The sequence below is a fragment of the Taurulus bubalis genome, assembly GCF_910589615.1.
Source record: "Taurulus bubalis genome assembly, chromosome: 14".
Classification (NCBI taxonomy): Eukaryota; Metazoa; Chordata; class Actinopteri; order Perciformes; family Cottidae; genus Taurulus; species Taurulus bubalis.
In genome coordinates, this window is record NC_136602.1 from 13,576,401 (window position 1) to 13,604,397 (window position 27,997).

Genomic DNA, 27,997 nt, shown 5'->3' on the forward strand with positions numbered 1-27,997 from the left:
ATTATACTGTAGAACTCTTCATGACGGGCAAAATCATCATTATGTATACAATTGGTGGAAAGCCCCTTTAAGCAAAAGAAAACTACAAATAAATAAAACCAGAAAACATTTTGGAAAGCACACCCTCATCAGTAAAAGTAAAGTCCATGTTTGATAAAATATTCCGCAGACAGAAGCCTTTAGTTGGAAGAAGTAATGTATTGAATGATGAATTTAAGAGATGTTGTTTTCCCAGTATGAATGGGCCTACATTAAGATGTGTTCTGGAAAGGAATTTTTCATTAAAAAATATTTTTTGGTTTTGGATTTCTTTTGTGTCATAAATGAAGCAGGATAATCAGTTTTACCTTCCTGCGAGATTCATGTGAGTTAGAAAGTTATATACCATATGTACTTTAGTATTTCAGTCCCAGACAAAGCCGACACTCAGAGACACACAGACACACACACACACACACAGACACACACACACACACACACACACACACACACACACACACACACACACACACACACAAACACACGGCCACACACACACACACACACACACGCACACACACACACAAAACAGCTATTTAGTGAAGAAATTAGGCCACACGACTCTGTTATGTTGAATCTTAACAAACAAACACATATGTGGACACTTCCATTTCCAGCTGAGTGTTTTTCCTCCTAATGTCCCCTCACCAAATTCATCATTTTAATTTCTCACTCGCCGCCTCTCTGTCGCTCGCTTACCTATTTCCTTACCTGGCGTGGAAAGGTCGATAAGCCCCAGAAAGTGCATCAGTTTGAGGGAGCTACAGACCACCAGGAGGATGCCCACAGTCTGCAGCCCCTCCACTTCCCACTGTTCTTTGAAGAACAGATACATCCTTTTCCCCTTCCTCCCTCTCCGTTTCCGTCAACCAAAATCTTCCTCTTGCCTCGGGGCAACCACTCCCCCCCTCAGCCGCAGCCAGGAATGCACTGTGTTCGTCTCTTCAGTATCTCCTCTCAGTCTCCCTCTAAATGCCGGTATTCCTCCATACTAACTCCGCATGGCTCCCCGCCCGCTGTCTTCACTGAGGGTAGATTGTTATTCTCCTCGTACCTTCATCTAGAATGGTAAGTACGTGGCAGCAAGGCTGCCGACTTGCTGCTCCACCCCCGCTGCCTCCAAGGCTGTCAAAGGTTGTTTAAGTTCCAGGTGAAGTTCGGACAATTCACTGTGTGTGTCCTGGCAGGTTGACGGCAATTGTTTTGCGACTCTCTCTCTCTCTGCTTTTCCAGCGAATAACTCTCAAACTCTCTCCTCTCTCCCTGTCCTCCCTCTCTTTCTCGCCTTACCTCCGTCACTCTCCTCCTGCTGTGTCCCTCCCCATGTTTAATTGGGTCAGTGATGGGACTGAGTGAAGGGGAGGGCAGAGGAGGGAGAGGAGAAAGGGAAGGAGGGAAAAGGATGGAGGAGTACTACTTGTAGGTTGTAAGAGGGGAAACAGAGAGGGGGGGACATGTAATAAAGACATGAGAGCAATTACTCCGGAGAGGAGACGAGGGAAGAAGGGGCAAGGTGGAACAACAGCAACCAGGGGTATAGCAAGGACTGAATCCAAAATCGAAATAATCAAAAAGAGCTACCAGGGGAAAATACAGGACAAAATTAGCAGAAGAAGCAGAGAAAGACTAACAGGAGGGAGGAGGGAGAATATGATGACGGAGAGGCGAAGCATCTGACCCAGCGGCTACTGTGGACGAACTCACAGATGTGGCAATCTCCCCTGAGTGTATTCAACTCACATGCACTCACAAACACACTGCCTGGAGTTGAAATTTGGCTATAACATGTATTGTATATGCAATCCAGTACAGTGAGGAATATTTCAGCCGTGAAGGGATATATTGATGTCACATCTGGCACACTAACATCCTACCACTGGCAGACAGAGTCGCTGAAGAACTGGGACAGAAAATAGGATTTAAAAGAATGGCATCATGATGATGCATTCTTGGCTTTAGCATACCTGACGGGGTCATGTGTGATTGACGGATGCATGACTGATTTAGGCCTTTTCACAACTCAACAAAGTGCAGCAGGAAACAAAATTGTTCCGTAATTTTACAGGAATTGGATATGATATAGCCTTTTTAACCTTCTGAAACATAATGTTGAGGTGGGATTTGATGAAGGAAATGATCGTGCTGAATAGGAGTTTGGATGCACTGATGTGAAACGCTGGTTTGACACGAATCCCAACCTTATTACTGTGATGGGGCATTGGTGTGAACATCCCACATTAAATACAGGTTCTTTGTAAATTTTATTATGAAAATTTCAGTGTTTCTATTGTCAGTCATCAGGTCACAGTGGGCTCCAGACGACATTTTAGTCCCACAACAACGTCTGACCCAATCTCACCTTACATACAAATGGTGTTAATTAGTTTCTTACAGTGAGCTGCACAGATTTAAAAGTTAAGATAAAAAGAACATTGGTATCAAATCAGGCACTCAGAACTTGCATAACCTGAGTTAAAGTATTACACAAAATACCTCCAAACAGGAAAATAGATGGTTTGTAACTTCCCTCCAGAATAATGTAGGTGTTTTCTTATTTGACAGGCCTAACAACAGGACATTATTTGTCTGTGCCCTCCACAACAAGTATAAAAAACTTAACAGTTTTCTTATCTGACACCACAATAGTCGAGGTTTAGTTGGGTTACGGCACAAACTCACAAGGTTAGGCTCGTCCTCATGCTTAAAAGATGTTGTCTTTCGGTAGGAAATGGAAAGAAAACAATGGCCTTCTGAGTTGCATTCTGCCGTTTCGATCGCCTCTGTCTGCAGACCTTGTGGTTTTATAAAACATCATCCAACTTCCTCCTTTTCTCTCAACGACCAGGGGTAAAAATTACCACAGGCGCTAAGGGACTTCACTCATGTTGTTTGGGGGCCTTTGCTGAAATGACTGATGCTTTTGTCCTTTTTGTCAGATCAGTCTCTGGAATTGGTGCTGGGAGAAGAAAAGTTAAATTACTGCATGCCAAAAGTAGAAATGGCTCGACTTCAACAAAAGTGGAAAATGATACCTTTAGGATTTAACATGCTCTATCGCTTTCATCTTCCACTTCATGTTCAATAACACTGCGTTATCAAAACTGAAAGTGAATGTTCTACAGGAAACTGAGAGGGGAGAGGGGGTAATATTCAGTCCCTCTATGTATGTGCATGCATCTGGCTGTCTGTGCCTGTGAGTAGGTTGGCTCAACGCCGAACAGAAAGAAACCAGGAGATGGAGGTTTACGGAGAGCTTGATCAATCTGCCGTCATATGTGATTAATGATTCTCGGTCAAAATGAGATCCAAAGCTACAGTTTCGCTGCAAGGCCTCGAGGAGCACAGCCTTGTGAGACTGAAGAACACTACACTTAATCAGAGGCCGACTCTGGTAAACAAAATGACAACATGCCATGATTTCGAGTTCACGTTCAAAGTCGGAAACTGGGCTCATGGACCCTAAAAGTGTGCAACCATCAATCACTGTCATTTAAAGAGAGAGAGCGAGAGAGTCAACTGTGGCAGTTGAGTGCTTCAAGTACAATAAGAGAGATCTTAAGGCTTCTAATGGCACTGAATGATCAAACATTAATTCCAAGAAGCTCTTTATGATCACATACATTGAGATGACTAAAGACAACATAATTGAGAAAAGCGGTGATTAAATGTGATTTACTTCACAACTGGTCATCTACACAGAGTACTAATCTACATAAAGCATGATACAATACATGTTGCATGTATTTACAGGCACGCTGAATTAAACAGGCTATGTGAATTCCCAAACACAGTGACATATTCAGGCCAGCAAATTCTCAAACAAAGTCTGCAGTCGGAGAGTCAAATCAAGGATGAAAGTGTGAGAGATTAAGGCTGGTCACGCCTATCTGCCATTATCGCGTACATAGAGCATTGGGATATGTGTCACATACCGAGACAGAAATGTAAGATCAATGTAATACAAGTAAACATAAAAATTCTCCCCTTTAACTTTAACTCAGACATGACGGCTCTGTGATTCCAGGAATATTGTAAGGCACTGACCTTTGAACGTGTTACTGTTGATGTGATTGTTTCTAATAATGGTAACATGAATTCTAGCTGACGTTACTGTTGCACTACTCTAACCCTGCATGCATTGATTTGGTGACTTGCAGGTCAAAATACGTCTAGACGTCTAGATGAATATAAAATCGGAGTGGTATAAATCTGGAATACATAGAACAACATTTCAATACCTGTATGTCATGTATTGTATCATGTCATATATGTATTTAGGAGCTGCTCCAAACTGAACTATAGCCATGCTTTTGAAAAAACTGTTATGTAATTGACATACTTAACAAGAGTCTACAGCCACACTAGCGGCTCAGTGAGCCTGAAGTGATAGGCCCAGAGGTGCTTGAAGCTAAATGCTAATATTTGCATGCCATGTGTTTTATAATGATGATGCTAACATGCTAATTTGTTGACCATTTTCACCTTACAGCGAGTAAGCATGCTAACTTCTTAACACAAAGTGCAGGTGAGGCTGACGGGAATGGAATCAGGTTTGCATGTACTTGGTCTCAAATTTTGACCTCATGATGGCACTGTAGAGTTGAGAAACAGCGAGACAGTAGGCGTCGTTGCAGTCGAGATAGTTTACTCTTTCTCCACATAAAATGTACAATACTTGTGCAGTACGGTAGCGGCAGCGCAAAACCCCACGCTTCCCGGAAACCAAAAACAACAACACCAACCGTGACCCCGGAAACCCCACCAGCTCTTAAAGGCACAGTAGCCCTCAGGTGAATGTCTCTCACAGTACGTATGTGGGTCACCACAGCACTACATTAAAAGTTTAAGTGTCACCAGAGTCCTGATGGCAACACTAAATATCATCCTGAGACATTTCCCTTCAAAATCACACACGTTAACCTCATGTTGGCGTTAGAGTAGAAGTCAGGGGTTTATCACAGTCATCAGGATACGTTCTCTGAGGATCATGAATACCTACAAGATGTCATGGCAATCCATCCAGTAGCTAACGGCCTACAGATAAACTGGCAGATTGTCATTGCCAACCCTAGAGCCTCGCCGTAAGCATGACTAAAAATCTACCAAATTACACACTACACACCTTTGAATTACTAATCACTTCAATGCTAATTAAATATGAGCGATGTGGAGTAGCTGTGTCCAACTGAGCAAAAGTGTTGCCCCATATGCTTTGAAAATGATGCGTTGTGTGTGATATAATTAGAAGGCCAGCGGTGAGCGTACCAAACAGCTTCTAGAAACATTCCTCAGGCATTTCTTCTTCTCGCTTGACCTCCACTCATCACGTCTAAATATCTGATTAGGGCAGTGAGGTTCATCCAGGGTGGAAATTGTACAGGAGCTTATTTTTTTCCATAACTGTTTACAGCTGTTGTATAGGAGGAAGCGACACCTGTAATCTCTCCCAAGAGACGTTTTGATCTTTATATGTCGATGGAGGTGCACTTGCCTGAATACTAATGCTATGGTAGATGCTGACAACACACACACACACGCACACGCACATGCACACACACACACACACACACACACACACACACACACACACACACACACACACACACATACACACACACAGATTGTGATAAAAAGCTAGGTTAATTAGTAAGTTGATTAGTTGCTGTGTGGCATATTTTGCCTGAAGCCAGGCACACAGAGTAATTGAAATAACTCCATATTTAGATGTCTACCTTGGCAATTATTACTCTCAAAACTGATTAAAATGTCTGAGGGTGTGTGTGTGTGTGTGTGTGTGTGTGTGTGAGAATGCGTGCAGGAGGAGGAGACACAGAGGAGGTCGTTGACAAATGGAGCTCAAAATTGAGTGTGCTTCCAATTAGATATGTGAAAGAAGATATCCATTTGCATAGATAATTTGCTTTTAAGGATATTTTTAATACTGCGATGTGGGACAAAAACAGATTCATTCTTCTGAGACCCCTTTCATCATAAACTACAAAAAGCTCCTAATGAACCGTTTTCTTGAACCAGGTGTGACGGATGGATCAGAGAGGTTTTCTCATTTGAGCAAACGAGACGTAATGGATTATTATGTAACGTTGCATAAACAACATCAATTAGATGAATAGTTACATTTAGACATTTGCTTTTTAGGAATACACCATAGTTGTTCTGTTGTGTCTCGTTTTGATACAAGTTTATGTGACATGTGATGCAGAGAAAACAAATGTGTGAAGCATTGCTATTTAATCAAGGATTTTTAACTATTTATGACCATGATTAAACGTTTTTGTAGATTTTTGTTCTCGAAGTTAAGCAAGGCATAACGATCCTAATGACATTCCAGTTGAAGAAAATATTCTGTCATTTTTCTTTCACTAAAAATGTCAAATTAATCTTTTTCAGTTATAAATGATTAAAATTGGATTAGATACATTAATAACAATGCAGCATTACACAAAAAATGCATTTGCCAAATAAACAGTGGCTCAAGGCCAAAAACCTCTGACCTTCCCAAACACACATCGCAGCAATTCACTTTTACACCTGAAGAGGGCAGTGCAAGGTAAGTCTCTCTCTCTCTCTCTCTCTCTCTCTCTCTCTCTCTTTCTCTCTCTCTCTCTGTCTCTCGACCAGACAAACAGTGGGAGGGTAATAACTGATCACAACCATTAACAATTTCCAACACACTCACAAACACACCCACCTCCACACAACACTGAAAGGGATAGTAACACTCATGTTTGCTATTATGACAATGTGTCGGATCAAAACAGACCGAACAGCTTTACAGCTGTTATACTCTGAAGCTTCTTTTCTGGCACTCAGCTGCATTAATGCTTTAAAAAATAAATGCATGCTGTGTTTTTGAGTGGTGTAAAGCAGTCAATCTAAATTAGGTTTGCATCGCTCACAACAATGCTCGATTTCCATCAAATCATGAACACTTTGCTCTGCTCTTTCCTGCCAGAAGCCAAATCAGGTAAACATCCTGAACGGGTCGATACAACAGAGAAAAAATACTTTGTCGCAGCTAAAAGGGTGATTTCAGCTGTTGAAAGATTTGTTTCCCGCTAAGACCAGTAAAACACATCTTAAAGGGGAATGACTGTCACAGCAACAGAGCAAACTAACCCCATTTAAAGCCAAACAAGACATTGCTATGTTAATTAAAACAAAAAACAGTGAACTAAGAGCTGGCAGCCAACAGGCCAGTTATCCAACAGGTTTATTGGGATCCAGCCATGAATGAAGATGAAATTGGCAGTTAAATCAATTGCAGACAGACAGCAGTCGGTGCCTTTCCCATGTTGTTGTAAAACAGGGTGAATAATGGCCACTGTCTGCCCAACATAAATGTTTCATTGTGGTGAATCCTGCTGCAAGGCGTTTGCACCCTCGTTAATAACACAGTATGTGTGTGAGAGAGTTAGCCAGTCCAGGAATCAGACTTTCTCCAGTGCTCAGTGACTGCCAAGAGTGAGAGACTGGGAACTGTTGTATGAGAGAAAATTAGGAAGTTATTAGTCAATTAATGTCAAGATTACTTTACTGGAAACTAAAAACTAAGAACATCTTTATTTAAGTGCCTTTGTATGAACAGTATAGTATGAATGTAGCAGCAGTGGATAAACAATACAGCAACCATCATCTCCCTGAGCAAATACAAAACAAGGATTAACTCAACACCCAACCTCGCAAGAGCAAACAAACATTGCATTTAAAGCAAAAGGGGAAAAAAGACATGATGGATATGACCAGCTGTAACAAATGGAAGGAACGTTGTTGCACATGCAGCATTATTCAAGAGAATTATTGTTCTATTAAACAGCTTCTCTTATGGGAGACGTTTCTTAAGGCTGGTATGTAAACCTATACGCAAATTACTTTTTTCTTGACTGAAGCGATTGTTCTCAAATGTACTACTTATATTATGTTTATAGCATAAAGAGGGCGCGACCCTCTAGTGAGGCGCAAAGGTTTTACAGATGGGGCGCGGGGGGAGATGCAGATTTATTTTAATTTTAAATTCGCACAAGCTGAAATTTTCCAACTCGGGCGAAAAAAGCAAAGTTGCGTCAGCCAATCAGCGTTGAGAAGAATAACTAGTGGTAATTCATTCAATGGTCGATAGCGGAAATGATAGCTCTTTTCACAGAGCTAAGCAACAGAGATAAGCCACGTCCCCTTTGACGTTTGGTGTGAACACAGCTCTTGTATTCAATAATTACATGTTGAACAACCTCTGGTTTACATTTACGTGTGTGTGTGTGTGTGTGTGTGTGTGTGTGTGTGTGTGTGTGTGTGTGTGTGTGTGTGTGTGTGTGTGTGTGTGTGTGAAATGTAAAGAGCAATATCTATATGCATTACTGGTAATCCCTAATTTCTTAATAAACCTGATTTAAAAAATGTTTTGCTGCCAATCTTTATGATTGGAAAAGCCTTTTCAATGCAAGTTTCATACATTTTTGCAATGTCCATGCACGCCTACTGCTTGGCCTGGATTTAAAACCATCATATAACAATATTTTATCCCTGTATGGAATGGGTTATACTATGGGAATATTGCTGCTTTGATCCCACTAAAGCTGTCATCTAATATAACCTTTGCCTGCAAATTGTTGGAGCATCTTGAAAAAAATTAAGTGTGGCATTACAAACTGCCAGAACATTTACATATTATGCTGCATACAGGAAAAGGGCTAAGCTGCGTAGAAGCAAATATTCCAAACTATAATACATTAGGAAGGGATATATTCATGGATAGGGGGATGGTGCATGGAGAGAGTTGTGTATTAAATATCTCGTCTTGTGTCCCAGGCTCTCATCTTCTAGCCTTCAGAGGAGCCGAGACAAACAGATCCTCAGACAAGGACAACAAGGACACACTCACTACAGTTATATTGTTGTTTGTAAAGTTTGCCACAAACTTATTGTCTAAACCACTGACGGAAGCTACAGTATCTACGTGCCTGCATTTGTTTAAACTTTCCTCAACTGAGTAGAATACTAACTGGCTGGTTATTGAAAACAATATTTGTTTTGTACAAATCATACACTTCAAATGACATTTATTTATCTGTTTTGAGGTTGAGGCACATGTAATTTTTGGGAGGAATTTTAATGTTTACCTGACAGAGAACACTGTTGAAGTGTGTGTGTGTGTGTGTGTGTGTGTGTGTGTGTGTGTGTGTGTGTGTGTGTGTGTGTGTGTGTGGAGGGGTATCCACTCAGCTACCAGGTGCTGCAAAATATCATCAGATTTGACAGATATGTCCTCAGACCCCAACAAATGGGCTGAGAAAAAGACACACACACAAAAAAACACACACTGCATTCTCCATTAGCGTTCCTGTCTATTGAAGGGCAGTTACAATGAGAGTAGATGGACGTGCCTCTGTCTGTGTGTGTGTGTGTGTGTGTGTGTGTGTGTGTGTGTGTGTGTGTGTGTGTGTGTGTGTGTGTGTGCTTGGACACAAATGGGTCCTCTGCTGACCGCTAAGCAATTTACCTTCACTTATCCCTCTCACACACACACACATACACACACACACACACACACACACACACACACACACACACAATGACACATACACACACACACCGTGCTGATCATAGCCAAATAACCTCTTAAGAAGGAAAAATGGTTTACTGAGCCTTTACAGCAAAATGATGGAGGATGTGTTTCCATGATGGAGCTAAATCTATATTGTTTATCAAAGGTACACACTCACACACCAGAAAACTAAATACATATATATATATATATTTTGTATTCGTAATCGGGATGTGCTATCCATCATCATAATTAGCTGCTCTCAAAGATGCTCTGAGTTTATCTTACACATTAATATGGGCAATGCTAAACAACATAGTGTTAACACATTTTGAGCTGTTGTGTAAATCTGATCAGAAAGTGAACAAACTGCTGATGTTTAGCAGGCATAATGTTCCGTGTGTTCACCCTCTCAATTTGCTGTGTTAGCTTGCTAATATTTGCAAACCAAATTTTTAAAGCAATTCAGCCAATTGTGTAGCATGCATTTCAATAATGAATGAAAATGTCAAGCTCATGGTGGCACATTGGGAAAAGTCAGGAGATCACCAGTCAGTAGGAGAAGTGGATGTCTGTACGAAGTCATGTGCCGAATCATTCAGTAGATTTTGAGATAATTCACTGAATAAGTGAAAAAGTGCCGGGAGAGGAAAGTCGGGTTAATCCACCAGGGACCTTGATTATTGTAGCATATTTCATGGCAATCCATCCAATAGTTGGAACATTTACATTGACATCCAGAGAGCCATAGCACAAACATCAATAATTCATAGCAAACAGTATAGTCTGTGCTCTACACCATCATGCACAAATACACACAAATAAATGAGCAGAATTTCCTCAATCATCTTGTAGTCGACATTTATATCCGCTGCACACCCCTGAGCCACATGGAGGAGCCGGATTGTTCGTATTGTTCTGATAATTGTCACTTATAACATTGAATCTAATACAAAAGGCTGGCGTATTTATATTTAACATGTGTACATGTTTTCAATAAGACATGCATACAACAAGGTTGTGATTTATCGTATATTAAACGCTGATCTCTTCAAAATTGCTGGTTTAGCTATTCAAGATAATATAAGGGGATGCAAAAACGGCAGTAAAAATCTTAAAATTACTTAATATTGAATATTCTGTATATATATCAATGCCCTCTTGTCAAATTATGGAGTTCAGATCCTTGGATTTCTCCCTGTGTCCTCCACAGGAATCAAACCCAAATAGTCCAATGTAAATCAAACAACAAAAACAAGTAGTAGGAGCAAGGTAAGACGTTGGTCTGAAAAGTTAAGGCTGGCTCATATCCCACTGTTATGGTATGAGTTGATATGAAGACAAAGAGAAACATTAAAGTAGAAAAAACAAAGACAAATCTCAACGGCCTTTGAGAAGTGATGAAGCAGCATGGAACAGGTCTCTGACATCCAGCACCTCATCAAGCTCAGTGCCGACAGTTTATTCTCAAATCAAAGGCTGAGAGGCCTTGGAGCACATGGCCAGATGCCATGCCTTTCATGCTAGTGAGTGACCAGAAGCACCACAGCTCACTGCAGCACATGTCGTTAAGTAGCTAGTTCCTAATTAGACACATACTGAGAGACAGCAAAAAGTAATAACAGGTGGGAGAAAATTAAATGCTCAGGCACTGATTTACTTTGCACCTTGACTAAGTTAACGGCAACACATTATATCCAGTGAATGTTTTTAGAACAAGAGGAAGGATATTCTTTTGTCAGGCAAGCTGCTGTCCAACTCAGAAAATCCCATTGTACCACGGTTCAATTTCCACCTCATAAACCTCTCAGGAAAAACTCTCCATCCATTAAGCATTGCCTTTAAATCTATCAGAGCTCTGTACACTTCCAGACGAGAGTGCACCTCTACTGTATGCATCATCTTCACATACAACCAGCTCTTTCCTCTTTCCCTTTTGCTCGAGAACACAAAAGTGTGTGCATTCTGTGTGTCCTTATGTGTGTTTGATCAGCTTAAGGTCAGCTACACAGCTCATTAGAGTAATGGGAGTCTGACAGTCTCTGTATTTTACTTGTCTCGCTCTCTCTCACTAGACAATGACTCCCGACAAGAGGGAGAAAAGGGGATATTTCAACCACCATAAATATTTTATTCTATTTTTTCCCCCCAAAACTGACTGAAACAATGACACTTATTTCAACTACCATTGCAAACTTTTCCATTTTTGTGTTATTCTTGTAAAGCCAAGTAAAGGGTGAAAGGGTTTCTGTCAAAGCACATACAACCAGTAACTAACTACAACTTGCTGTCAAGTCAACTCACGTCAGCAGATCGATATCCTGAGAGAGAAGTAAATGAAAGACACACCGCCACACAAGCAGCCAACACAAGGCTCCACTATTAATTTCAGCGCGTCAAGCAAAATGAAAGAATCTCTGTCTAATGAAGGAGTGAATCTGGCCAGGCAGAGGATTATTATGAAAGGGGAAAGATTACCCATGACTATGAACTGCTTTACAATTTCACACAGGAACACATGGTCAAAATAAATTGCTTGACTAATCACATCATGGCATCACCAGTATTTTGAAGCAAACACAGAGGCATGTGTGTATCAAGTGTAGGTCACATGTCCTTATATGGATTGTTGGCTACAAGCCTAGTGAACACATGACTCTGCAGATGGCAGAGACACCGTATTACTCAGACTAAGTTCTTCCATTAAAGAGAACATTCATTAGCTTAAGTACTCTCAGGAGAGTTGGAACACACACATATATTACTCCTGCCATATCCCAAAAAGAATGGTCAACATATAGTGAATACTGATGCTCAGACTGTGTATTAATAGAGCCTGAAGTGTGTGTGTGTGTGTGTGTGTGTGTGTGTGTGTGTGTGTGTGTGTGTGTGTGTGTGTGTGTGTGTGTGTGTGTGTGTGTGTGTGCTTGTGTGTGTATATTTATGCAGAGCTGTAGCATATAGACCAGGGGTGTCAAACATACGGCCCGCGGGCCGGATCCGGCCCGCCAGGGGGTCCAGTCTGGCCCGTGGGATAATTGTTAAAATTGCAGAAAAAAGAAAGAAAGCTGAGCTAGGTCTCGAACCACTGATTGAAAAACGGGGACCCTAGGGCTGTGCGACCGGTATACTAGTCCCAGTTGTGCGTACGGTATGAATTGTTCACATACCGTCATACCGGTCACCACTGTTTGGCAGCAACAACATTTAATATTCACAGCTTGAAGCTGAAGGAGCAGCGGACCGAGCTACTTATGTCTCATGTTAACTCATTTGACTCAGGGTGTGCAATAAAAGTGGTGAATAACGATGGCGGTGATGGTCCTTTTTGACGTCAATAAATTAATGTGTTTATTTGGAAAAAAAATGCCGTGATATACCGTGAAACTGCCAGAATCTTACAAAATACCGTGATATGAATTTTTGGCCATACCGCCCAGCCCTAGGGCACGCTATACATTGACCCAGAGTCAGAATTCATTAGACCACTGACATTACTATAAATATTGCTCAACGGCGAGGGAATCTGCAGAGGAGAGCCCAGGCAGGTAAACAGTGGGCTGATGTCTGAATTTTTGGTCTTTATGTTTCTAGTTCATTGTAAAAATACCTTAAAATAGGGTTTATCATCCAAAAACCTTCACCAATGATTTAAACATAGAGAAATATTGTCATTATGTATGCGTTAATATGCTGTGATTTTACTGGTCCGGCCCACTTGAGATCAAATTGGGCAGCATGCGGCCCCTTCACTAACATGAGTTTGACACCCTTGATATAGACCATAGCTTTCCAAGGGGACATTTTTGATGACAGAGCTTGTGGCACACCTTGACTACTGGGTGCAGTCTGGCAGGTGCATCAGGGATGGAGAAAGTCTCATCCTAAATAATCCACAAGAGCAAATTGGTAACATTTGATCACATGGCAAAGATTAACTGACTCGACTGCATGCTTTCCTTGACATGGTGACTCAAAATGAGAAGAGGAGCCGATTCTTTTCATGAGAAGAAAACCAAAGACCCCGTCAGAATGCAGCTGTAACCAGATGCCCAAAGCGTACAGGGCACTCTGAGCAGAGTAAAACAAAAACACAATGGAGATAAGAATCACATCTTCCCTGTTGTCACTAAAAGAGAATAGATAAGCAAGTGTGAACAAGGAAAGTAGATTGAACTTTGGGGGGACAAAGCACGGGTCATCCAGATAAGAAAGTAAAAACAAGGCCTTGGCGCGTGGTGACAGATCCTGGGGGACAAGTCCCTTTTCAGTCAAACCTTCATTTACAGGTGTTGTAAAAGCACCATTCAGTAAATGTTTCACTTTGTTAAACTATAATTACAGATCTGTGAACTGACCTTCTAAATGAGCACATGGTTGACCGCTGATGAACCACAAATCAATGAAGGCTTCTGTCTTTTTTGACATATATAGTTTTAATGTAAAATAAATCCCTTAGTGAAGCTGAATTATGTTTCTCAAATCACACTTGGCAAAGTCAACCAAAAAGCATGTTCTATTTTCTGTCTTTATACAGCTCCATGAAGGCTAATGGGAGGACTGAGAGTGAGGATGACATTCCCTCACTGAGACAAGTTTCTCTACACAGCACTCAGGCCCACTTTGTCCATAGTGTTATCGATTAAAGGGTAAAAGTACACACCCCAGGGGCAGAGAGAGGCCTCGCACACAGCTAAAGTTACTCTTTGTGTGTGAGTGAGTGAGTGAGTGAGTGAGTGAGAGAGAGAGGGGGGGGAGAGAGAGTGAGAGAGAGAAAGAGAGAGAGAGAAAGAGAGAGAGAGAGAGAAAGAGAGAAAGAGAGAGAGAGATGGCGAGCGAGAGAAAGATGAGGAGAGAGAGAGAGAGAGATAATGAGAGAGAGAGAGAGATAAGGAGAGAGAGAGAGAGATGATGAGAGAGAGAGAGAGATGCATGGCGAACAGTTGCACTGGTAACCTAAACCCTCAGACAGGCCTGCAGCCCCTCAGAACCAGACTAAATGGGCACTGCAGATAACAATATCAGCGTCTCAGCTCATGCACAAACTCGAAAACACCCACCCCACCTATAACATTTTTTTAACTCAAATTGTACTGCCCAGTTATTGTCCCGTTATTAAACCATTAAATCTCAGAGAAAGTCCATTACCTTCCCATCCGACTGGCTCGAACATCCCAAACTGCTCCAGAACTTTGATGAAGAGACCCATGACCACCAGCACAGCCATCACCTCCAAGCCATCAATATTCAACATCATGGGAGACTGCTGTGTGTCATCGCCCAGCACTGCGCCACCGAACCAGGTCGGGTCGGGCCAGCGACTGAACACCCGTCCAACTGTAGCTCAGCCGAGTCGACTTCCACCTACTTCCTCACTTTATCCACTTCGATCTAATCTAGTATTCTGATTTAAGAATATGAGTCAGATAAGACAATTATTTCAACTATAATAGAAGCAAGAAATAAAGCAGCCTGGCTCGATGGGCGTTTCTCTCAAGTCACTCAAAACCTGGCCCCTGACAACTCCTCTTAATCCCTGTTGGAGGCCATACTGCTGGAACTACAGGCTGCAACACAGAGCTCCAGATTGCCACAACACCTGTGCTAAAGTTGAAGTTTGCTTTGTTTTCCTTTCCTTTCCTCTCTTTCTTCTTCTTCCAGCCCCCCGTTGAGTAATGGCAACTTGGGTTGTGCTGCGCCTGCTAGTCCTTTGGCAGTGGTTGTCTGGAAGCGAGTGTTGTGAGGGGGAAAGAGGGAATGAGGGAGGGAGAGGAGGCAGATAAACAGAGGGGGAGACGATGAGTGGGAAATGGGATAGAAAATGAGAGAGAGAGAGAGAGACACACACACACACACACACACACACACACACACACACACACACACACACACACACACACACACACATTGTGAGACAGGTTGTTTGGTTGGGTGAGAGAGTTGAGGTATGCCCTCCCTCTCCAGTGACATTACCTTCATTGATTTACCTAATGTGGTTTCCTTGGTAACTGGAAGAGAGCGTTAAAAGCCATATTTAAGTACCGGTAATGGAAAGAAACTATATTTATGTTTATCTGAATTCAAGTCTCAAATCAAATGTGTGTTTTCACTGTATGGATATAGCTGCATCTGTTTTGGAGCCTGTGCACCTGCCGGTCGATGCAATGTCTCATTGACTTTTTAAATGTTAATGAGATGATGGGAAAGCATTTTTGGCTTTGTTACAGCAAACATCAAAGATGACAACAGAAATATCTAACTACAACAACTTTTTGGATACATCCAGTAGCTTCTGGTGCTGATGTTACTGTGCCCGAGAGAGAAATCTGTCTCGCAAGTAATAAAAGGGGATTTTATATAAATGAGGAATAATAATAACTTTAATATGAACCAATCCCTCTTGAATTCAGTGATCATCTTTGTTGCAAGAAAACTCTTGAGCTCCGTCTACAATTGTTCCCTGTTATATATATATATATATGTATATATATATATATATATATATATATATATATATATATATATATATATATATATATATATATATATATATATAGTTATTTGGGTGATTTTGCACCTGACATAAAAAAATTGTGAATGAGGCAATAGTCAATCAGAGAACAATTTTTCACACAGCAATAACAGCAATGTCAAAGAACATGAAGACCTTACACACACATTTCCTCTTCACAGCTATCACCAATAGTTGTTGTGAGACCGAGAAACCTTTCAACTTATAATAGTAACTACTAATACCAGCAGAACCACATTCACTTTCACATCCAACAAGGAGGCACTGCGTAATCTGATCATTTCCTGTGTTAAACACCCCGAATACCTTCAGTCAGTCATAAGGTCATTTTGTGATTGTGACAAGAAACATCTGTGACTGTTAGCCACCATCCGAGGTTCTGCCCCTCCCACCACATCTCCCAGGGAGGGTATCACTTCTCCTAATGTTACAAAAATAAACGTGATGTTCACTCTTTGTCTTATTCTCCCACTGTGATCTCCCTTTCTGAATCCTGGGAGAAAGGACAAGACAAATGCATCCACTCCTGCTGTTGTTTGTCTTTGTTGACATTCCTGTTCCTACATTTTCAACATGGCTACACAGAAGCATGCCTCATTACGGAGAAGTCTGTCACACAAACAGCATCCCCAAGAGCCACATGGGTCCATGTATACTCACACGCATAGACAAATGAGTCAGGCAAGGACAGGAAACCTACTCTTATGTCACGTCACTCTTCTGAAACACGGTGTGTATGTGAACAAACCCGTCCACCGCCAGGGTTATGAAATGTAATGTAAGGGTAATGTATAGCTGCTGTATTCAAGCTGAGCTCCCATTGCAGACATGGACAATGTCAACAGAGAAATATTGAACCACACTCTCTCAAACGAGACGGAGAGAAGAAGAAATCTGAGCTTGGCTTGTTGGTTAAAAAAGATTTCTCTGCCCTCTTATTTATTGAAGGGTTGTCGTTGGAGGGGAGAAACACAGAGGTGGAGGGAAAGATGAAGCGAGCCAGGTTGCTGCATGAAACACGGTGGCAGGGGAGAGTAATGAGAAGTAAGATAAGACAGACAGAAACAGAACATGAAGCAACAAAGGAAGGACTAACCAAAAAAGCCTGAGTGACGAAGGTCAAGCCCCTCTTTGTGGCGATCTGCAAAGCACAGAGGGAAGAGGCATCTATTCTTTATTACCCTCCAGCATCTCTCCTCTCCTGGAGGATTTTTCAGCTCATTCTGGCTGTCATGATAGAAAATTGGACCTGCAGATGTGTCCTTTACTCCTTCACTTTTCCTTCTCCCTTACTTTACCCTCTATTCTTCATCAAATGTACACATATTTACACTGACAGAGCCGAGGTCGGTCGAAACTCTGGGACTTTCATTTCACAACAAAGGACAATTGTCTGAATCTGAAAGTTCAATTAAGTTAGAAAAGTCAGTAAACAGGTCTGTTTACTGCATCATTTAGAGCTCTGCACCAGCAATTGAGAGCAAATAGCTTTCGGAAAAATACAAAACAAATGAGCAGACAGTTATCGCCTCATGCTTTCCCTCTGTTCCACAGGACATGATCGTCTATGAATGCTTTCCAGACCAAAGTGCATTTCAATCTTCAGAGAGTAGCAAGATGTGGCTCTGAAACGCAAATAGCACATCGGGTCGATGTTTTACTTCTAATGTATGGTCTGGTCCTTTAATACTTATGTGCATGCGCAAAAAACCTATGTGCATCTTTACTATATACTTTTATATTTTATACTAAATATTTGTGTTCTTTTGCGTAATGGCAGTTTTTGTAGCCTAGTTTATGTTGTACTTATTGTCATCACAATATGTTCCTGCTGATTTCTTGACCACATCTCTTAGGAGAAAAAAATATTTTGGGGGGAAAGGTTTTTATTGCAAGGCGCGTACCAGCAGTAAATTAGAGATTCACTTTCTTCTGCATCTTAACAGACAGTGGAACAGCACTGAAGAAAACTATAATTCAATTTTGGCATCATATCAGCAGGATAACATTATTTTATTTTGAAATGTTAGGAGGAGGGTGTTGCAGGCTTTTCAAGTAAAGGGGAGGGTTAAAATAAAGTATTAATAACAATAAGGAGCATCCTGCTTTCTCAAAATGTAAAAGATAAGGTGTAGCCCCTTTCCCCACCCAAATGACCTTCATACAGTCCCTTAAATACACGGTTCATGAGGGTTCTCTCCTGACCCTGATGCTTGTGTGCCCTGGTGAGACAACTAAGGCCAAAGTTCTTTAAAGTGAAAAAAAATATCCACACACAAATGTGTGCTCTGTCTTTTGTGTCCGATACAACCTATCATATTAGACAATCAGAGTCACTCAGCTCTAAAAACAAACACAAATTACCGCATATCCTCTCTTTCCCTTCTTGCTCCTATTGATTTTTCCGAATTCTTGCTGCTAAATATACTGTAAGAGATGCTGTCGTACGTGAGCCCTGACGGGAAGACAGTCAATTGCTAAACTCGGCAGAGTGTTGTTCACATTTGTGCTGATGGGTTCATGGGTTTTATGACAAACTGTAAAGTAAAAGGCTTTATTGACTTATACCGCATTATTTTTGCACTGGTTGGATATGCCTGACTTAAGGCTTCGGGGGAATGTTATGAAACAGTGATCTGACATCTCAGATAGACGGATTGTGACTTGAAGCAGTCAAGGATTTATGACAGAATTTATGCCTGCAGCGTTCTTATCTTGTAATACAAAGAAATACATTTTTCCACAGCGATGAAGATCTAAACTTCATGACAATAAAGCTGCTACGGCTGTGCTATATCGATCATTGCATGTTAATGATCTAATCCACAAAATGTGCTTCTTGGAGAACATGACTATGGATCTTTGCTTCAATAAAGCTTGACCGACCATGCTAAAGTGAGAGGAACTCAGAAATACAAGCACACAGGAAATCAGTGACAAATTCTGAAAGTATTGTACTGAAGTACTGAAAATCCCCCTCCAGCCGTCCCTCGTAGCGCTTTTTCACATGACACTACAACATCACGTGAGGGCTGGAATGAGCAGACAGACTTGAAATCAACAAATCAACAAGACAGATGTCTTGCCGGAAATGTTGTCTTTACTTTCCATGACACACTGTGAGCTGAGCCACACAGACAATCAATATAGACATAATACAACGAGATATGAGAGACGGTTCGACTGGAAACTAAAGGAGGGAGCGTGTTTTAAATCCTGGTCAGCTAGACTGGGACATCTAGTGGGCACAAAGGGCAAATATAAGACATAGTGTCATTATATGAATTGTTTTAAATAGGGCAAACAGGGCCACATTTATTCATTGGAGCTCTTTGTTTCCTCCCAACTTTCCGACACACATTTATTTACACATTTACAAGAGAATATCCAACTTCATCCCAATAACTTCCGTCAATGCCCTTTGTTTTGTTTTTAAATATACACTCCTGTTTTTCTTCTCCGATAAGTCTGCTGTAATCAATGATTTAAAACATCTCTCCTCATAAACAGTCAGTATGACAGTGGGAGTATTGACATGATGATGAGTGCAGCCTCCAATGACCTCCTTAGTGTTGTTCAGGATGAACACAGAGTTAAACATCCACATCCCCAACAGGAGTGATCATAATCAGCACTCAGCATGTGTGTTATAAGAATGGTGCACATTTTACTTACTATAATTCTGAGGGAAATAAATACTGTACTTTTTACTAAACTAAATGTATTAATTAACTTAAGTTTCTAGTTACTTACAAATTCAGATTCATATAAAATATAATCCACAAATGACTTCATATATATTACATTTGAAAATGTTAATACTTTACAGATCTTTTGCTGAAAAGTGACACCTTTACCAACTGCAACATTACATTAATTTAAATATGAATGTATCAATGATTCAAATGAAATAAGAAAATGTTTCCTGGAATGGGCCATCCTGCACAATGACTACGTTTTAGTTTGTGTACTTTATATATGGGATGACAGTAAGTAATTATACACTGTGGTTTATGGTAAGTAAAAGTATATCTGAGTACTTTATCCACCACTGATGTACACCCATACACACACACAAACACATGTCGTCATGCACCACCTGGCAAGTGTTGTTTTACCCTCATGATCAAACTGCTATTGCAAATGTTTACAAAAGAAAAGCAGCCTACGATCAACTAACCATTCAACTGGTCTTAATGAGGCCCTGTGTGTCCTTCATTTATGTATAGTTTGTGCTATGACAGGACGTCTTATAAAGTAGTGTTGTTGCAGTAGTTGCTGTTGTGCTGCACGAGAAGACACAATAGATGTTGAGCAGCGACATGGGAGGGCCGGCACAGCATACAAACAACAACGCAGCTACAGCAAATATCAACACAGCTGTTTAGAGATATACGGATAACAATGTATTATATGTTTTTTGACGTCGGAAGCACACACATAAAAGTATAAAAACAGCAAGGTTCAAAACAAGCAATGTATTATTTATGCCACAAATTGAATGCAGAGTGAATTTCACTGTGCCAAAGAGAAGGTGCTGGGTGGCTATAAATCTACTGGGAGAAAAGAAAGAGAATGGGAAAGAAGGTTGAGAGGGAAGAAAGACACACCAGCAGACTGTCAGACAGGAGTGAGGAGTACAAATTTAAAAAAGGAGCGAGTCTGGATTGTGCAAATACTATAGAAGGTGAGGGTGCATTAGGAAAGGAGGTATCTTAAAATAGAAATGTATTGAGATAATCACCTTCCTCATGAATAGACTTCAGTGTCACAGGATGTTCAGTCAAACAAGTGCAACTTCAATCAACCTCCACTAGAGGTCAGTGTAGATTAAAGTATGTACATACATTTCAAAGTATTTTCAAGCACACTCAGACTTGAATGTGCACAGAATGTTCTGGTAGACGGCCCTACTTGCGACTTTCAAATGTTCGGTACATATCCATTAAACTGATAAAAGCATGCAGCAGTTTTGAGCTGGTGCCAAGTCTGTAACACCACCAAAGCAGTAAGTCCTTAGCCTCACCTTTAATAGAACAGCAAGTGTAGCCGGGCACAGAGCCGAGTGCTCTGGTGGTCGGCGAGATGAGGTAACAACTGAAGAGTCACAGGTTTATGTGCATCAAAAGGTAAAAGATCTTAAAAAAAAAAAAGTCCTTGAGCTGTGCAGTACCCTGATGAGGCTAACCTGCTCTTGCAGTGCAGCAAAATGCCTGACTTTAAAATGAATCTACATAGATTATAAACACCCTTAATTACAGCATGTGCACATTCTCCGTCACTGCCTCTGTGGAATAAACCAACTGACAAATTAATTCATAATTTTGACTGACTCAGTCGAGTTAAGGACAAATATTGTTGCTCGGCCCCATAGTCCACCCCGTTCAATCTTAATGAATGTCTCATTTGAAAAACAGGACAATGTCAACAAACCCGTGCTGCCGCGGCGCTGAATCACATAGCTAATCAAAAGGGATAAAATTATCCAACCAATACCAAAGGACAAATCTGCGCACACAACTCTGCAAAGTCACTGAGGGTGGATGGCACGCTATTGATGAGCAAGTATAACATAAAAAAAACACACACACAAACAAGATGAATATCGGAAATCAGTACCGACACATAGGGGCGATTTGTGTATGAGTCAACCAGTTGTTTACATAAGGGAAAGAAATGTAATATAGAAAACAGTGCAGGAGATGTCATCTCAAGGTCTAATTTGTTTTTAATGATTAGGATGTTTAATGGGAGAGGAGAGGACACAGGAAAGGAGAGGAGATAGGAAAGGCGTGAAAGCTGTGATTGTCTGACAGCCAGGCCCAGTCAAATGCTCCATTGTGTTAGAGCTGTCAACTGTCACCAGCGAGAGTGGGCAAGAGAGAAATAGACACGACACATAGCATCAATTCCCCAGTTTTGGAGACACACACACACACACACACACACACACACACACACACTCTGCTCCATTCGTCTTGACTCTGCTCCATGTATTGGTAAAACCGACAAAAACAGGCATTCCCATCTCATCTATTATATTGTCCAGATGAATGTATTGATCCAGCCTCCATGCATTGCACACACGGTAACACACACGGCATATGCTTCTCTGCATAACACAGTTGAGATTTTGCGTTGCTGTCTCTCTGATATTACCAGACGTTATGGACAAACCTCATTATCATGGTCGTGAAGGCTACGGTGCCTGCATGCATGCAGAGCAGGGTTAGAGGAGCTGCATATGTTTCCCAGAGGATATTTTCGAATCCTTTTCCTGCTGTGAACATACTGTAGTTGTCTGAAGAGATTTCTATTTTCAGGCTCTATCAATCAATCTTTGCCAGCAGGAATACGATGGGTCATAGACATGATCAATGATTGTCTGCTAGTTTTCTAGCTATTGACCTCTTTGTTTGTTCACTCATGTGACCCACCAGCTGTCCTCTGTGTCCTTAACAGTGTCCGTATCTAGCTAATAACATTTTTAAAGTGTATGCTGGTATCCAGGGTTGGTTCATTCAAATTCATTTAACATGTTTCCTTGTGGTCTTTAGCCTCACAGCCTCCATCCTAATACGCTGCAGGTGAATTGTTTGTGGTGCTCAAAACATTGCAAAATGACATTTGAAACAGCAGACTTTCTTTTGATAAAGTATGTCTTCATTCCTATTGAAAATCCATGGACCCCATTATAAGTAGTTTTCATTGGAGCTACTTTCTCATGAAGAAATGCTGTAGCACCTATAAAACCTGTTGACAGCGAGCTCTGTGGCTTATCCAGGGTAACAAGGACACTGATTCTGTGAGAGGATGTTGAATTTTGAAAATTTACAAATAAACAATATTATATTTGCATCCATTGTGTGCGTGTCTGTGTGTGTGTGTGTGTGTGTGTGTGTGTGTGTGTGTGTGTGTGTGTGTGTGTGTGTGTGTGTGTGTGTGTGTGTGTGCACATACACATCCTCCAAGTGAAATATCTTAAAACACAGGCAGATAAAACCAAAGGGGGGCCTAAAGGTATTAGGTCTTATCTATAGAAACACAATAATTAGAGTGAGCAGTAAATAGGCACTAATGATTCACCATCATAGTGCATCATAAGTGGCATGTATAGAGTCGCCTTTCATAGTAACTAACAGAATGCAGAGCTTTGCATTGAGGGATTGTTAGCAGAACGTAGCGTACAAGCCATGGGCAAATCTATTCTAGTCTATTATTACTATTGTGGTCGTATTGTGGAAGTGTAATTGATGGCTTTATAGTGGATGAATTCAAACACTTAGAAGTCAGACAGTCAAATAAAATGCTGTAGAATAAATATAGTTGTAAATAGAGTAAATAGGGAGCAATGTGAGACACGGTCTATGTGACTAGTGAAATAAAGTTTTACTGACATCGTAATCTGTCAATACTCAGTAAAATATGCAATCGGGCCATCGGGATTTCAGCTTTCTGTTCGCCGATCCATGATAATGTCATATTGTAAACAACCAATCGGTGATGAAAAGGAGAGCTTGTAAAGTGGCTAATGGACAACAAACAAAGCATCCGTGAATTGTGCACCTTTATGAAAAAAACAACACGATAAATTACATTTATATATATATATATATATATATATATATATATATATATATATATATATATATATATATATATATATATAACAAATTAAAAGGATAGCATTTTGAAGAGAGAGTGGTTGAAATTATATTTGGGAAGGTGGCAAAAAAACCTAGAGCCTTGTATAGCAGTTGCTATAATCAACAACAAAAAGATCTGTATCTGCCAATATGGGTCATCAATGATCGACTATTAGTATGAGTGGCAAAAAATAGCAACATGATATGGGATCTCTAAAAGTTATATTTGCTCCCGTTTTTCTTTTGTCATACGATCCGAACCGTGAGTTTTATAATCTGGTTTTCACCGATTTTTATAATACTATTACTCTCACTGTAATCACTATTATTGATGTTTTCGTGTTTTATCTAATACTGTCTTCATCATATATATATATATATATATATATATATATATATATATATATATATATATATATATATATATATATATATATATATGTTGTATATGATGAAGACACAGAGAGAGTGAACTTGAAGTAAAGCCCTCGGAACATGTGGCGAGTAAGCAGGTGCCAAGATTCTGGAAAATGTACACCACTGCGTGCACACACTCTCTCTCACACACACACACACACACACACACACACACACACACACACACACACACACACACACACACACACACACACACACACACACACAATGATGTTGCTTTTGTCATGTGCTCCTTTTTCACAAAGGCAGGTAGGAACATGGGTCATGACGTGTTACACACTGTGGAGTGGGCCTCCACAGCTAAAAATAGCCCTGAGAGGAATCAGATTTGGAGAACCGGAGGTTGGAACTGATGAGATCACACATACCCATATGTGTGTGTGTGCGCGTGTGCGTGCGTGCGTGTGTGTGTGTGTGTGTGTATGTGTGTGTGTGTGTGTGTGCCTGTGCACACACAAAAATAACTTGGGTCTGAGGAAATGGAGACATACTGACATCATGCCGGCTCCAGAGATGGACAGAACAGAGACAGAACAGAGTGGGAGCAGACTGAATGCATCTCTATGATTGATAGGAGGATGTGAGGTGAGAAAACTAGGGAGGAGCGGCACCGTGGTGGTGATGAAATTATTAGTTGTGAGGTGAACGATGACGACAAGGGAACAAAGGTGAACTCAAGAAGTAATGGCACAGTATATATAGTATTCATGGGTGCTCTGAACATGCAATCTTTCAAGGACATCACAGTATTAATAGCACATGAAACATGTGTGTTTGATACATCACTGATGTAGTGTATATTCTGGTTTCCATATGAATCTGATTTGAATATATTTGACGTGCACCAAGGACACAAGGACATGTCTATTGGAGGCAATCAGATAACTATATATACTGTATAGCAGACCATGGGAATGGACACGATGCAGTGTATTTCTATTTCATTACAAGACAACATTTTTAAATAAATTAAAAAAACTATCAATGATAATACACACTACTTGTTGCTATAATATTATACTTGATCAACAGTGCTAATCTCAAACCTGCTGCTCATCCTCGAGGTACTAAATAAGTTTCCCCTTTATGTGGGCTTTTGTTGTTTTATATCTACAAAGCAAATAATTAACTTGTATATATTCCTACTTGAAACACAAGCACGTTGTGACTGCAACTCATACATTTTTTACACAAATTAGAAGAATTTCATTTAAAACAGTAAATTCCCCCCCCCCCCCCATTTTTTTTATAAGAGTAAAATGTTCTTTTATTTGGATACAAAACAAGGTGTCATTTTCTGTTTCCTGTGTGTGTGTGTCTGTATCACTTCTTTCTAAAAACACACAGAAAAGTCTTTAAATGACATATCACCTCACAACTGTGACAGCCACCCAGAGGCATGGTTATACACACACACACACAAACATATTTCTGAAGCCCACAACTGACTGACAGACATCAAGTTGATGCAGCGCGAAAATATGACAGACAAGTGCCACTCGAGAAATTGACTAGCAAGTGACACATTTACAGTACGAGAGAGAAGAGAGACGTTCAGCGTTATTGTCAATCAAGAACGGTGCTGATGAAGTCTCTCAGTGGGGCTTGACATATTTAATCATCTATTTCATTATTTATTTAATACGTGTGTTGCATGTAATTTTATGTTGTGCCTTTATTCATCCGAGAAAAGTTTTGTAGACCCACAACCACCACTATCATGATCACAAAGAGTATTCACTAAATCGACCCTTTGCTCGTGTGGACTGCACTTTGAGTTGTTTTTTCTTAATTCTCTGAATTTGTTAGTTTGTGAAACACTGTACGAAAATCCTGATGTGCCATGAGAATTATGATTATTACATGCTGACTCTGAAGTCTGAAGATAAAGAAATACAAGGGAACTAGTGGGGGAGATATTTTTTACACAAACATTTTCAGAGAGGACATTTTCTATTCATTCCAACTTCAGTACTATCTCTTCTTCAGATTTCTCTTTCTCCATGGTTGGGTTTCCTCCTGCTTAACTTCACTTCCTTTTCTCTTTTTATGCATCACTACATCAGAACACACTTGTATCACCACAATAATTTTCCTCTCTCACCCTCTTCTCACTCGTTCTTGCTCCCTCTCTGTCAGCAGAGCCTCTCAAGGTCGTCCCTGTCCGAGGGCTGGCGTCCTCATGCCTGGATGGCTGAATGGAACAGGCAGCTCCGTCCCAGTTGGGGACCTTCAGACTCTTAGTGCCTCTGACCACCAGCCTCCCTGGTGGATAGGCCTGATGTGCATGCTTTCTTTGTTCCCATCTACTGCTGTCCATTACAAAGAGTATGACCCAGAGAGAGAAAGACCGAAGGAAGAAAATAAGAGAAGAGGTATAGAATAGATCTAATCCAATGTTCCTTTAAATAAGTCCCAAAAGCTTATCTGGTTTCTTTCTCTCTAATATTCTAATTTACTGTTTTTTTCTTCACATTAGCTTTTCATGGCATAAGGTATAATGTTTTACTCCTATATTTTGCTTTGTTTGAGCAGTGATTTAAACTCTGCACACACCAAACAACCACACAGAGGTCGCCTGGATATCTGGGGCTCCGTCATCTACCAGGTGGACTGAAGTAAAGTCTGTTCATGGTCAGAAAACAACACGGACCAACGCTGACAAAACAGCTGATTATTATTCAGATCATGGTAACCATTTTCCTATTTGTGTCAGAGGCTTTACCTGCTTTGTGTTTTTCTAGTGGCTCCTCTTTGATGGATGAGCTCACAGTCTAATGTTCATATTAATATTTCTTTGTGAGCGTAGAATACTGCAGTGCCCCATAGTGTGTCAGCACACATATAGTTTGGTTATTATAGTCTAAAAAATGAGTCACTACACAACATCTCTTTCTCCATTAGGCTTATGCGTTAGAGAGTTTCTTAATTTAACATGAGACAAACATCTACACTATTTGTTAGAGCTGAAAAAAATAGCAGCGATTTTCATAATCAATTGATAGTTCAAAGCATCTTTCAAGCTAGTGAATTGATTATTTTAAAATCCCGATCAAGGTGCTCACTCCAACCCCTCAAGAATACTTTACATTTCTGGAATGTGTGCCCATTTCTTTTCTATCGAAGCCCTCAAGATGGACTCTGTTTCCCTGTGAGCTTCAGCCTCCTGTGGATTCACAGGTCAGAGTTCACCTTGTTCAGCTTTTCTCACCTTTGACTGCACAGATGTGCTCAGTCGGCCAATAGAAACAGTGGAGACGTCATTATTCTAGTTTGTTTCTTCACTAGTCGTAGTGCATTATCACACTAACAGAGTAAACGCTGTATTGTCACTCTGATACACTGTTTGCCATAATCAATATTCTGTCATTATCCGTACCAGAGCCATGGCATCATGTCCATTTTTAGGGAAGAGTACAGTGACATATAGTTCAGCGGAAACATAAAGTGATCATACTTTTAGACCATGAGAGAACATGAATATACTTAAAGTCATAATTGTATAACATTACATCATACATGCGTATGTGCATACAAGAAAAAGTTATTCAAGCACACAATTATATAATCTATTATAACAGCACCCGCTATAAGGTGCTCTTCTATGTATTTACAGTACGGCTGGCCAAACAAATCCTAATGCATCAACTTTGCGGTGAACGTAAAGAGTCAGGTGTGCTCACGTCCATACAGCAAAGGGAGTATAACTGAGAGAGGCCTGAGGTCTTTAATAGCTTAGATTTATTCACTGCTCTGATAGCTATAGTTAGCAGTAAATTTATC

The 27,997-nt window shown here is 40.5% G+C and overlaps 1 protein-coding gene across 6 annotated transcripts in view; it reads right to left on the reverse strand.

Annotated features, from left to right (window-relative positions):
* Positions 1-27,997, reverse strand: part of LOC306747233 (A-type potassium channel modulatory protein KCNIP2-like) — a gene marked incomplete at its 5' end in the record, with an annotated part of 86,036 nt that overhangs the window by 8,316 nt on the left and 49,723 nt on the right. For 2 of the 6 annotated variants that reach the window (XM_079230269.1, XM_079230266.1), the window contains one exon: positions 14,747-14,852. The exons of 2 other annotated variants lie outside the window; for them this stretch is intronic. In XM_079230269.1, the coding sequence (XP_079086395.1) occupies positions 14,747-14,852 (106 nt within the window). Of the gene's footprint in view, positions 1-750; positions 875-14,746; positions 14,853-27,997 lie in introns of those variants that run through there. 2 more of the 6 variants (XM_079230268.1, XM_079230265.1) reach the window with 1 other exon arrangement.